The 13,171-nt window shown below is 44.5% G+C and overlaps 1 protein-coding gene across 1 annotated transcript in view; it reads right to left on the bottom strand.

Moving 5' to 3' along the window:
• The window catches only part of RGS9 (regulator of G protein signaling 9), a 69,904-nt gene that overhangs the window by 32,447 nt on the left and 24,286 nt on the right, over positions 1 to 13,171 (bottom strand). The window contains exons 3-6 of the mRNA XM_083353193.1: positions 6,428 to 6,478; positions 6,193 to 6,299; positions 3,826 to 3,877; positions 1,423 to 1,481 (exon numbers count right to left, since the gene is read on the bottom strand). Of these exons, the coding sequence (XP_083209319.1) occupies positions 1,423 to 1,481; positions 3,826 to 3,877; positions 6,193 to 6,299; positions 6,428 to 6,478 (269 nt within the window). The remainder of the gene's footprint in view (positions 1 to 1,422; positions 1,482 to 3,825; positions 3,878 to 6,192; positions 6,300 to 6,427; positions 6,479 to 13,171) is intronic.

Raw genomic sequence — 13,171 nt, 5'->3', positions numbered from 1 at the left:
AGCTTCTTCAGCTCTGAGTAGATGGTGGGGAATGGAAGGATTTATATTCCTTGCAGACAGCTGGTCATTGGCATTCTTCTCAGTCATCCAGGACATGGTTGCCCCAAAGGTGCTTTTTAAGGCAGCAACTGGACTTTTTTGTTTCTCTTTGAAGACATTTCTGGTGACCCTGAGGACACAGAAAACCTCCAAATGGCCTCAATGACTCTCTAAAAGAATGCGAATGACCTGCTGTCTGCAAGGAATATAAATCCTTCCATTCTCCACTATCTAGTCCAGGGGTCTTCAAACTTGGCCCTTTTATGATTTGTGGACTTCAACTCCCAGAATTCCTCAGCCAGGCACGCTGGCTGAGGAATTCTGGGAGTTGAAGTCCACAAGTCATAAAAGGGCCAAGTTTGAAGACCCCTGATCTAGTCAGAGCTGAAGAAGCTTCTTGGATGAGAAGCGAAATGTCTTCAAAGAAAAACAAGAAAGTCCAGTTGCCTCCTGAAAACGCACCTTTGGGACAACCATGACCTGGATGACTGAGAATCTCCATAGACATCAAGCTATGCAGTTTGGGATGGACACCCTTCAAATGGTGAGGGAGTATGAACGGATTTCCAGAAAACATTGCGGACTACAGGAACGTGGCAGAAAACATCCTGCAGCCACGAAGGCTCCATGCACATTTGCAGTACTCAGGTGACCCTGAGGACACAGAAAACCTCCAAATGGCCTCAACGACTCTCTAAAAGAATGCAAATGACCAGCTGTCTGCAAGGAATATAAATCCTTCCATTCTCCACCATCTAGTCAGAGCTGAAGAAGCTTCTTGGATGAGAAGCAAAATGTCTTCAAAGAAAAACAAGAAAGTCCAGTTGCTTCCTGAAAACGCACCTTTGGGACAACCATGACCTGGATGACTGAGAATCTCCATAGACATCAATCTTGAAAGTTGCCAAAAGTTTTGAACAACTATTACTCAGCTTGTTTCTTGGCTGTGGTGCTTACAAGCAGCCAATTCCTAGTTCTATATGGTGTGGTACTGTACGGTGTATTATGGTGTGGTGTGCTATAGCATGGTAGATAGTTCATACTATATTCTTTCAAAGAAGAAGGTTGCTGTTACCCCATTCATAGATGAGATGACAACAACTTTGAACAAAACTGCCTTTAAGTTAACCTATTTTGCTTTTGCTTTTTTGAAAACAAACTGTTTTTAATTTTCATCTTAATTTTCATACCTTGTTATTCTTATTATACGGCCTTAAGATTTTTTTACTTCCTTCTCTTACAAAGTACTCTGGGTTCCTTTGAGGAAAAAGTAGCATATAAATAAAAGAAGGAAACAGGTGAGATATGCTTATCATATCTCAATAATCTGATTTGGGTAAGATGCTTAGACAGAACATTGCATAAGAAAAAATATCTTCCTACCTTTTCATAATCTTCTAGCGCTCCTTTCTTCTTAATATTTCTCTTTACTAGGTAAATGGCTGGGGATATTTTGTTAAAAAAGAGAAAATGCATTATATGCACAGCTGCAAAAATCAAATGAATATGATTAATGATTAACATTTAGCCTGAATGTTATAGAATATTTTCCAAAGGGTGTCCACCAGGGGCATCTAGCCAAGACAGATGGAATTCCAGGAAACCAAGCTTCATAAGAACACAGTTGCTGGTGTTTAGTTCAGACACATCATTTTGAACCACACTATAGGTGTGGAGGAGGCAACAGCAAGTAAGGGGCAGGTAGAAGTTCAGGGAACTTTAGATGGGAAGCATCCTTTAAATAACAGTAGCCAAATTCCTTGAATTAACGTATGTGCAAGGTATATACGTATACAGCAGACATGTCAAACACAAGGCCCGGGGGCCGGATCCGGCCCGCAAAGTGGTTTCATGTGGCCCGTGAAGCCATCCTGGAAACAGTGAGGGAACGGCCCCCACTGCCTTGGCCCGGGCCCAGAGACCCTCCTTCTGCCAGAGACTCTCAGATCTGTCCCACTCCTGCCCAGGCCCCAATAGGCACCCTTGATGCAAACGATGTAGAGCTGGCCACGCCCACCCAGTAGGCCATACGCACTCCAGCCACACCCACCCACTAGGCCACGCCCACCCGGCCCCCTGAGGGCCACCGCAATGATGATGCGGCCCTCGATGAAATTGAGTTTGACACCCCTGGTATACAGCAAAGATCAGAACTGCTGTTTTCTGATCCTGGTCAGCATATTTTTACTCATAACTTTAAAATGGGAATGACTTTGAATATTGTTCAAAGACCAAGGGTTGCTTAGGAATGTAAATTTTGCTGCATTGTGTCCAATGCAGATACTGTAGAATCTCTTGAAGCATATTTATTTTATTTATTTATTAAATTTTTATGCTACCCTTCTATTCTATAAGGTGACTCTGGACTGCTTACAAGTTATAAAAACAAGTAGAACAATAATTCAAATATTAAAACTGCACAGATGAAGAGTTTAAAACTAGATAGATAGATAGATAGATAGATAGATAGATAGATAGATAGATAGATAGATAGATAGACCGAGCTTTGATATTTTCTTAACAGGCTTTATCAGATGGTGACAATTAGCTGCCCTATTTACAGTAGCTACTTCATCCTTAGTCAGATCACCAATCTATCTATCACACACTTAGTTATCATGACTGATTATGGCTTTTAAGACCTTCTCTTGCCTCACCAAAGGTCCTTTCAACTGCAGAGGCTAGAAACTGAACGTAGGCCTTTTTGTAAGTAAGCTGGTACCTTATCACAGAACTAAGAGACTCATACACATTACCCGGTTTGGTAAGGCTGCATGAAACGGTTTGGAGGATAAAAAGGATATCTGCAATTGGCATACAAGAAGCAGTACTGAAAAGATTGTGTACAGTAGAGTTGTTGACCAAAACCTATTTGACTGAAGAGCACCGGTATGTATGGATATCTTCTTCCTTTTCAAGAGATTATATCTTAAACTTCTTAAACCTACAGGTGTAAAAGGGAGCCTGTCTTTGCTGTCTCAATGCCTTCATTCAGAGAAATACACACATGGGGGATGTAAACTGCTAAGCTTGTAAGCCGCCCTGAGTCTTTGGAGAAGGGCGGGATATAAATGGAATTAAAATAAATAAAATAAAAAATAAACACTGTATTTTTAAATTTAGCCCAAATATATTTCTTTAATCTGTTCTTTTAATTTACAATTTCAAGTTGCTAGGTACATCATCTTTGTCCACCAAATTGTTTCCTTTCTGGTGCAAAATGGAACCTGGCCGTATACCTTCCAGCTCTGTTCTGATACTGTTATGCATTAAAAAGGATTAAGGCTGGGATCTCACTATTTGCTAGTTTACTTTCTTGGTGAATACCTCCATCTTCCAGTTCTTACACAGTACAGTCTCTTTTAATTCATTCAAATTTCCCGGGAATCCACAGTGGGTTCCTAAGCAGCCCAGAATTGTTTTTCTCATTGGAATAGCGTTTTATTTTTGAGATGAAGGTTTCTATCTTCGATCCCACCCAGAATTTCTTTAAATTTGTTGAAATTGGATTTTCTGAAATCTAGCCTATGTGTATGTTAGAGAGAGAGAGAGAGAGAGAGAGAGAGAGAGAGAGAGAGAGAGAGAGAGAGAGAGAGAGAGAGAGAGATGAGCTGCTATTTAAAATGACATTTTAAATAAAAAGCAATTAATGGGAGAGAAGAACATACTTTTCTCAACAAATGACTACTTATATCAAAGTTATTAGATCAGGACATTTTGATTTTATTTAACTTTTGCCAATATTGATGTTTCACCAAGAAAAGGGAGGTAATATGTTAAACTTACCATAATCCGTATCTTCTGCTCCCCACTGCTGGGTTGGCCAAAAGTAGGGTGTCTGTAGGATGGAAGACAAAAACTAAGAACCAAGTTATTGATAAATTTCTTAACAAGTTCTTCTAATTCATTCTTAGACAAATAAAGCTTGAAAGGTTTTTAAATTCATTCCAACATGTTTCTTCCCTATTCTTCCCAATTATTTTAGAACAGCCTTGGTGGAGCAGTGGGCTAATGCCTCCTTAAGTAACACCAGCTGCCTGCAATTAGTGCATGTTCGCATCCCACCAGGCTCAAGGTTGACTCAGCCTTCCATCCTTCCGAGGTAGGTAAAATGAGGACCCAGATTGTTGGGGGCAATTAAGCTGACTTTGTAATAATGCCGCTTGGGGTGTGCGTGAAAGCCCTAATAAGCAGGCATATACATAGGATGAAGGCTACTGCTAAGCTTGTAAGCCGCCCTGAGTCTTCGGAGAAGGGCGGGATATAAATGGAATTAAAATAAAAAAAAATGTTTTGACAATGGGGGGGGAGGGTAGCCAAAAAGTGTGAAAGGAAAGCTGAAAATGCTAAGAGGTGGTGAGCTTAGTGGCTCTTCAAAGTTACAACAGTCACTGAAAATGTGATTTACAATCGGTCCTTGCACTTACAACCATTGTAGCATCCCCATGGGCACATAATCAAGGTTTGGCAACCGACATATATTTGTGAGGGTTGCAGCATCCCAGGGTCACATGACTGCCCTTTGCGAACTTCACAGCCAGCTTCTAACACACAGTCAATGCTGGAAGCTGGATTCACTTAACAACCATCTGATTCACTTAACAACTGCAGCAGTTCAACTGCAAAAGAGTCATGTAGCAAAAAGAAGCATAAAATTATGCCCAACTCACTTAACTGCTATGCTAAAAAAAAACACAGAAATTTTGATCCCAATTGTGGTCATAAGTCAAAAGCTACCTGTGATAATATCAGGAAAATTCATTAAGCTTTAAAACTGCAGATTCTCTCATAGTATTTGCATTTCATGGTGAAAATGTTATATGTAGTGCAGTGTAGTCCTCATTTAGATACCACAGTTTGAACTGGCAATTTGGATGTTAAGTGAAGCAGTCACTAAGCAAAACCGTGGATGCGTTATTTCCTTAATTCAACGTTCTTTTGCTTTACAGACCTGCAAAGTTTGTAAAAGCAAGGGTTCCATTGTAGTTACTTTTTCATCACCCGCTGTAACTACAGAGAGTCATTAAATGAGGTAGTCGCTGAACGAGGACTACTTATAATCAGTTTGCTGCTGCTTTTCACTTTTATGTTGAAATGGGTATGGTTGATTTACTCCATCAAAATTGTGTTTCATTTTGTGATTATTAAATTTTATAACAAGGAAAATATGAAAGATGCAAAGATAAGCCAAGGTAGGATAGAAGCAAAATGTGGATATTGGGAGGTAGAAATGGTGGGGGAAATTTGTCCTTACTCCTTTTCCAAATACCATGATAGAATTCAAAGCAAAAAAAGGTCCCTCATTTATTTATTTATTTATTTATTTATTTATTTATTTATTTATTTATTTATTTATTTATTTATTTATTTATTTTTGGGACTTATATGCCGCCCTATCTCCCGAAGGACTCAGGGCGGCTAACAACAATAAAAACAACAATACAAAAGTTAAAAGAAATTAAATAAACAGCCCCAATAAATAAGTTAAACTAAACAATTAAAAATTAAAAAACATTTTTAAAAACCCTGTAGTCAGTCCAGGTCAGCCTGATGAAAAAGGAAAGTTTTAAGGCCGCGGCGAAAGGACCGGAGATCCGGGACCATCCGGAGCTCAAGGGGGAGTTGGTTCCACAGGGCTGGCATTCCCACAGAGAAGGCCTTCCCCCTGAGGAGGCCATCTCTGTGTGAGCGCACTGGGCAATGGGAAATCGTTCCCGGCAGCAGACAGTCCTGCAAATATCCCAGGCCTAGGCCATGTAGGGCTTTAAGTACCAGCACCTTAAATCTCTTTTACCGTGGCATGGCCTGTATTGGGATTACAACTTTCAGAATGTCCAACCTGACTGACAATTCTGAATTTTATAATCTGCGGGTATGATCTGGAGATGTTGGGGAGACCTGGACCTCATGCCCCACACTACTTTTTCTTTTAGCGTCATTTTCTTAACATTTTAAGGGTTTTTATTATTTGTTGCTGTTGCTTTCCAAGATCATTTTTACTGCATGACACTTTAGGGAAGCAACTGTACAGGCCACTGTGACTGGCAGGCAGCAAGTACAAGCTTTCAGAAAATAAACAAAAATGCATCATTAGTTCCTGCCAGGATGCAAAGCAGGTTACCTTTCTTCTATCTGCATTACCAATCCCCCTACCTGGAATCTATAGAGGCTGGTGTCCCCTCTGAGATTCAAATTCCTTCGGTCTTGAAGAGGATAGATGTACCCACACTTGATGATCATACTTCCCAAATGTAGTCCCTCTTAAAGGAAAAAAACAATACAGATCAGTTGCTTTCAATGGGACACACAGAATAAAGCCAAACAATCAGAGACTACCTACTTTAGGGGGGAAAAACATATTGTTTAAAAAATAATTGCACATCCCTACCTTCACTGGTAATCTCCAAACGCTTCATAATCCATTGCAGTATATCACAACCTGGAGCAGAAAGACAACGCAGGGAACAGCTTTAAGATAACCCAAGTTTCATTCCCGCTTTTCTTCCTGGTTAGTACATGCAGCCCTCGGCTTATGAACAAAATTGAGCCCAAAATTTCTGCTGCTAAGCAAGACAGTTTTTTAGCGAATTTTGCCCCGTTTTATAACCTTTCTTGCCATGCTTGTTAAGTGAATCACTGCAGTTGTTAAGTTAGTAGCACGTCTTGTTCAGTGAATCTGGCTTCCCCATTGACTTTGCTTGTCAGAAGGTCGTAAAAGGTGATCTCATGATACTGGTACATTGGTACCATCATAAATATGAGCCAGTTGTGAAGCATCCGAATGTAAATCACATGACCATAGAGATGCTGCAATGGTTGTAAGTGTGAAGAACGGTCCTAAGTCACTTTTTTCAATACTATTGTAACTTTGAACGGTCACTAAATGAATGGTTGTAAGTCGAGGACTACCCATAGAAACTATACTTATATGTGGAGGCGGTGGGAAAACTAGAAATCACAGCACCATGAGCAGACAACTTGCATGTAATATTAGGCTAAAAGGGAAAGCAGGATTATCAAAAATATACATGTGCATGTCCTGTTTGGTGGCAAATAAAACCAAAACATCACACTTTCAAAACATTTGCAGTTTTTTTAAAGGCCTTTAAAAATCTTTACTACTTTAAAACAAACACACACACACAAGAGAAGCAAATTACTGCAGGGAACCACAGCATGGTGGAAAATATGATCATAGCTATCTTCTGGAACACTTGTCAATCTTATTTAACCTGACTCTTAAATTCTTTTAGTGTTTCTTAAATTTACAGAAATGGGAGGCTGGAGTGCTGCTACCAAAGAAAAGGCTAACTTGGCTTCCAGTTTGCACATTTAATTTAATTTTTAATTTATTAATATTTCTATACCGCCCTTCTCCCGGAGGACTCAGGGCAGTGTACAGCAGACATGTCAAACACAAGGCCCGGGGGCCAGATCTGGCCCGCAAAGTGGTTTCATGCGGCCCACGAAGCCATCCTGGAAACAGTGAGGGAACGGCCCCTACTGCCTTGGCCCTGGCCCAGAGACCCTCCTTCTGCCAGCGACCCTCAGATCTGTCCCACTCTTGCCCAGGCCCCCATAGGCACCCTTGATGCGAATGATGTAGAGCTGGCCAGGCCCACCCAGTAGGCCACACCCACTCTAGCCACACCCACCAATAGGCCACCCCCACCCTGGCCATACCCACCCGGCCCCCTGAGGGTAACCGCAATGCTGATGCGGCCCTCAATGAAATTGAGTTTGACACCCCTGGTGTACAGGGCAAGAATAAAACACAGAAATTTACAAAAACTAAAAGATAATTAAATGCATGCCCGATTAAAATACAATAGATACATAGTAAAAACCCCAATAAAAATAATAAAAAACCCCACCAAACCCCCCTCAGGCCAGGCCGGCTTGCTCGAACAAGTATGTTTTCAGATCGCGGCGAAAGGAGCGCAGATCGGGCGCCGTCCGGAGCTCAACCGGTAACTGGTTCCATAGCTCCGGGGCGCCCACAGAGAAGGATCTCCCCCTGGGGGCCACCAGTCGGCATTCTCTGACCGGTGGCACCCTGAGGAGGCCCTCTCTGTGGGAACGCACAGGGCGCAGGGAGCTTGATGCCGGCAGCAGATGTTCCCTGAGGTACTCCGGCCCCATGCCATGGAGGGCTTTGAACACCATTACTAGCACCTTGAATCTCACCCGGAAGACAACTGGCAACCAATGCAGCTCACGGAGCAGAGGTGTCACATTGGAGTATCAGGAGACTCCCAACACAACTCTCGCGGCTGCATTCTGTACCAGTTGGAGCCTCCGGGTGGTCCTCACGGGAAGCCCCATGTAGAGAGCGTTGCAGTAGTCTAGACGAGAGGTCACGAGCGCGTGAGTGACCGTGCATAAATCATCCCGGCTTAGATAGGGCCGCAACTGGCGCACCAGGCGAACCTGGGCGAAAGCCCCCCTAGTCACAGCCACCATGTGATCTTCCAAGGTGAGCCGCGAATCTAGGAGGACTCCCAAGTTGCGAGCCCTATCTACGGGGGTAATAATTCACCCCCCATAGAAAGAGATGGAATATCCGAATAGACCCGGGATGAAGGTATGCAAAGCCACTCGGTCTTGTCGGGGTTGAGTTGAAGTCTGTTCCTCCCCATCCAGACCCGAACCGCCTCCAGGCAACGGGACATCACGTTGAGGGCAACACTGGGGTGGTTTGGGGTAGAAAGAAAAAGCTGGGTATCATCAGCGTACTGATGATACCCAACTCCAAAGCCACGAATGATCTCACCCAGCGGTTTCATATAGATGTTGAACAGGAGAGGCGAGAGGACCGACCCCTGAGGAACTCCACAAACGAGAGACCTCGCGGTCGACCTCTGCCCTCCTGTCAACACCGACTGCGAGCGTCCCTGGAGATAGGAGGAGAACCACTGTAAAACCGTGCCTCCCACTCCCAATCCCCTGAGACGCCGCAGCAGGATACCATGGTCGATGGTATCGAAAGCCGCTGAGAGGTCTAATAGGACTAGAACAGAGGAATGACCCCTGTCCCGAGCCCTCCAGAGATCATTCACCAGCGCGACCAATGCCGTCTCCGTGCTGTGCCCGGGCCTGAAACCCGATTGGTACGGGTCTAGATAATCCGCTTCATCCAGGACCAAAGGGAGCTGATGCGCCACCACACTCTCAACAACCTTCGCAAGAAAGCGAAGGTTGGAGACCGGACGAAGGTTGTTCAATACAGCTCGGTCCAAGGCAGGCTTCTTGAGGAGGGGCCTCACCACCGCCTCTTTCAAGACGGCAGGGAAGCTACCCTCACTCAAAGAAGCTGATATAACTGCCTGGAACCAGCTGCGTGTCCTCTCCCGGGCTGCATAAACCAGCCAGGAAGGGCACGGGTCCAATAAACATGTGGTGGAGCTCAGTCTCCCCATAATCCTGTCCACTTCCTCCGGAGTCACAGAATCAAACTCCTCCCAAGTGATATCGACAAGCCCACCCGCGTCCTGATCGCCAGACTCTGCCTAGTCAGAGTCCAGACCGGTCCGAATCCGAGTGATTTTGTCCGACAGATAATTGTTAAACTCCTCGGCACGACCCTGCAAGGGTTCCTCCCTCACCTCCTGATTAAGGAGGGAGCGAGTCACCCTAAACAGAGCGGCCGGGCGATTATCTGCGGACGCGATAAGGGTAGCGAAATGATTAGACCTCGCCACCCTTATCGCAGCGAGATAAGACCTAATATGGGTTCTTAGTCGCAATCGGTCAGATTCGGATCGGCTGGACCTCCAACCGCTCTCTAGGCCCCGTCTCCGACACTTTATCTCCCGGAGCTCCGCGGAGAACCATGGAGCTCGACGGGATCTGCATCGGGTCAGGGGCCGCAAGGGTACAACTCGGTCAAGAGCCTCAGTGGCTGCCCTTTCCCAAGCTTCCACTAAGGCATCTGCCGAGCTGTGAGTGGGGGAGGCAGGTGGGGACCCCAGCACTGCCTGGAATCTCGCGGAATCCATTAAGCGTCTGGGGCGGTACCATCTAACTGGTTCCACACACCCACGGCGGGGGGTGGCAAAACGGAAGACCAGCCGCAGGAGATGATGATCGGTCCATGACAGGGGCATAATAATTGGGGAGCCCCCACCAAGATCATCTAACCACCGACCAGATAAGAAAACTAGGTCAAGGGTGTGGCCTCCCTCATGAGTCGGTCCTGAAATTACTTGCGTCAGGTCCATGGCCGTCATGGAAGCCATGAACTCCCGAGCCAACTCAGATGATCCTCCCAGAGATGGTAGATTGAAGTCCCCCAAAACTATAAGTTTCGGGAACTCAACCACCAACCCAGAGAGGACATCGAGAAGCTCAGGCAGGGCTGCTGCTGCGTGACTAGGCGAAAGGTACACCAGCAGCAAGCCCAACTGCGCACCAGGGCCGCATCTCAAGAAGAGAGACTCACACCCGACTATCTGCGGAACGGTGGCCTCCCGCGGAGCTAAGGTCTCCCTCATAACAACAGCCACTCCCCCACCCCTACCCTGAGCCCGAGGCCGGTGTAGCACCCGGAAACCTGGTGGGCAAAGATCAGCCAGAGGAATACCGCCCTCTGGGCCCAACCAAATCTCCGTGATGCAAGCCAGGTCCGCCTGCTCACCCTCGACCAAGTCACGGACGAGAGGAGCTTTATTAACGACAGACCTGGCATTCAGGTACACCAGCCGGAGCTCAGGAGGCTGCACATCCTCACTCCCGGGACCTCGGGGCAGAACAAGAGGGTCGGAACGCCTCACCGCTTGCAAGTAGCGGAGAGGCCTTCCCTGAGATCGATACGGCCCTCTGTTTCTGCACCTGCTGCCATTCCCTAATGTCGTGGGAATAGGCATTCCCACGACTTGCCCTTGAGCCCCGGGGGCGACCGACCCCCGCTCCTCCCCTCCGCGATCAATCCCGGCCCTGGCCTGAACAGTGGTTGCTGGACTGCCCCCCATATCCAAACAACCAAAAGATCCCACCCCCCTCCCTAACCTCCTAAAAAATTTAACCAAAAAACTAACCAGGGGCCTCTTATTTGGCTTATAACGGAGGCCCCTACCCATGCCCAGCCATCTCTCAGGGTCCCAACACTCGGGCCCTTCATCAAGAGGAGGTGTAAAAAGTAAGGCGGGTCGCTCCCAGGATGGGGGTGCCCCCCTGAGAGCGTATAAGGTTGTGCTAGAGTAAGTCAGACGCATGATCTTAACAAGTCCGACAAAAAAAACAGCAAGGCAGACCAGATCAACATGGGAGGATCTCAAAATAAATAAATCGAAGGCAAATGACCAGAGAGCCAGCCCAGCTCCACTGCCACTAGAGCTGGGAAATCCCAGAACAGATCGAATCCCGCCCTCTCACGGCGGTCAAAGCCGGGGGGCAACCTGGTACATACAAACCGGGGGAGCAATACATGCGGCGCTTTCGGACGCGCAGGAAGGGTCTGCTCCCTGCTGTCCATTCTTTCTTTTTTGGAGGACCCTGAAAAGGGTCAAAAATCGCCCTGGTGGGGCGACTACTGCGAGGAGGCCTTCCCTGTGATCACGGAAGGGCAGCAGCCCTCCGCTTGAATCCGGGACAGCTCCTTTGGCCCGAAGAAGAAGAGACCGGCCATAAAGATGGCCAATCATTAAGCTGCTCCCTGCCGAAAGCCAAAAGCACTACCTAGCACTAAGAAGCAATCTGGAGGACCTGGGTGAGACTTTACCTTTCTTATTAACCATTTTCCTGTGGGACTTTCCTGAAAATTGCCTTCCCCATTTTTTGAAAAAACGGTGAATACTTACTTCGGGAACAAATTTTAAAGCCTTAAAAGAAAATCAAGTAATTCAGCAAAGAAATTAAGCAATTTTATCTGTATTTACTAAAAAGCTCCTATTTTGGGGGTGGGGATCTACTACTCTATTTTCTCTCTAAGCTGTGAATTAAGGGGGAAAAATTGGACTAATGCTACAAAAGTTTTATATTAATTAGGAAAAAAAGAAAATTTTTACATTGCATTCTATATGCTATTAATGACATCTTGTGGCGAAACTTGGTACAGCAAGTAAATCTTTTTCTTGTTGTGAGAACTAACTGAATAACAGAGCTGTCCTTGACATTACTTTTATAAATAAGTGTGGGAACACCTGGCACTGAAAACAACTCTTTTGGAGATGGATAATCTTTGACTCTTATTAAAATAGCCTCCATGGAAGATTTAGCTGCAAACAACAACGAAATGGATGAATATATCCCACCACTTGATTATAAACTGATACTGGACACAATTTGGGCAATGACAGAGCAAATTAAAGCCAAACTGCAAGAAAAATCTGACAACTTAAAGCCACTAAATCAAATTCTGACCTTAAATGAGGAAATGTCAATCCAAAAGCAAATAGAAGAAGTGGAAACTAACACTAAAATAGGAGACGTCAAAGAACAACAAATGCAACCTACAGAGAACCTTAAAGTCCAAATTTCAATGTCAACTACAAAACTTACAACTCAAAGAGCAATAGCACCTGAAGAAAGCAATATTAAGAGTGAAGACACTAAAGGCCTTCAAATATACTATATTGAGAATTCAACTAATCAAATGACAACCATAACACCAGCTACTACTTTATACCTAATCAAGATGGAATTGGAAGAAGAAAAAGACTTGACTGATCTAATGACAACTATATTACATCAATCATCAAAAACTGAATTATTAAAGCAAAACTTCAATGGTTACAAAGGGGACACTTTTTTTGCAAAATTGACATTTGGATACTCTCCCTGGATTCAAATAAGGGGTATAGGAAGAAAGGGAGATATATTTGAGAATTTAAAGATGGTAAAAGGGAAGCCTGATTGGCACAAAAGGAAGGCAAGAGTTAGATTTTAAAAACTGCACTTGTTTTTTTTTTGGGGGGGGGGATTCCTAAAGATAGAGTATAAAAATACCTTTTAATGGATTAAGGGGAATCTCTTAAAAATATAACTGATTTTACATTTAGGTTTTAGACCTGTAAGGGAAAACAAAATTAAGCTTTTAGAATACAATTTTGAACTATTTTATAGAATTTGGAATGATATATCAAAAGATAGTATTTTAACAATTGATGTATGGTTAAGACGACTTATAGAATAT

This window comes from Vipera ursinii, assembly GCF_947247035.1.
Source record: "Vipera ursinii genome assembly, chromosome: 2".
Classification (NCBI taxonomy): Eukaryota; Metazoa; Chordata; class Lepidosauria; order Squamata; family Viperidae; genus Vipera; species Vipera ursinii.
This window is presented reverse-complemented; position numbering and strand designations above follow the sequence as displayed.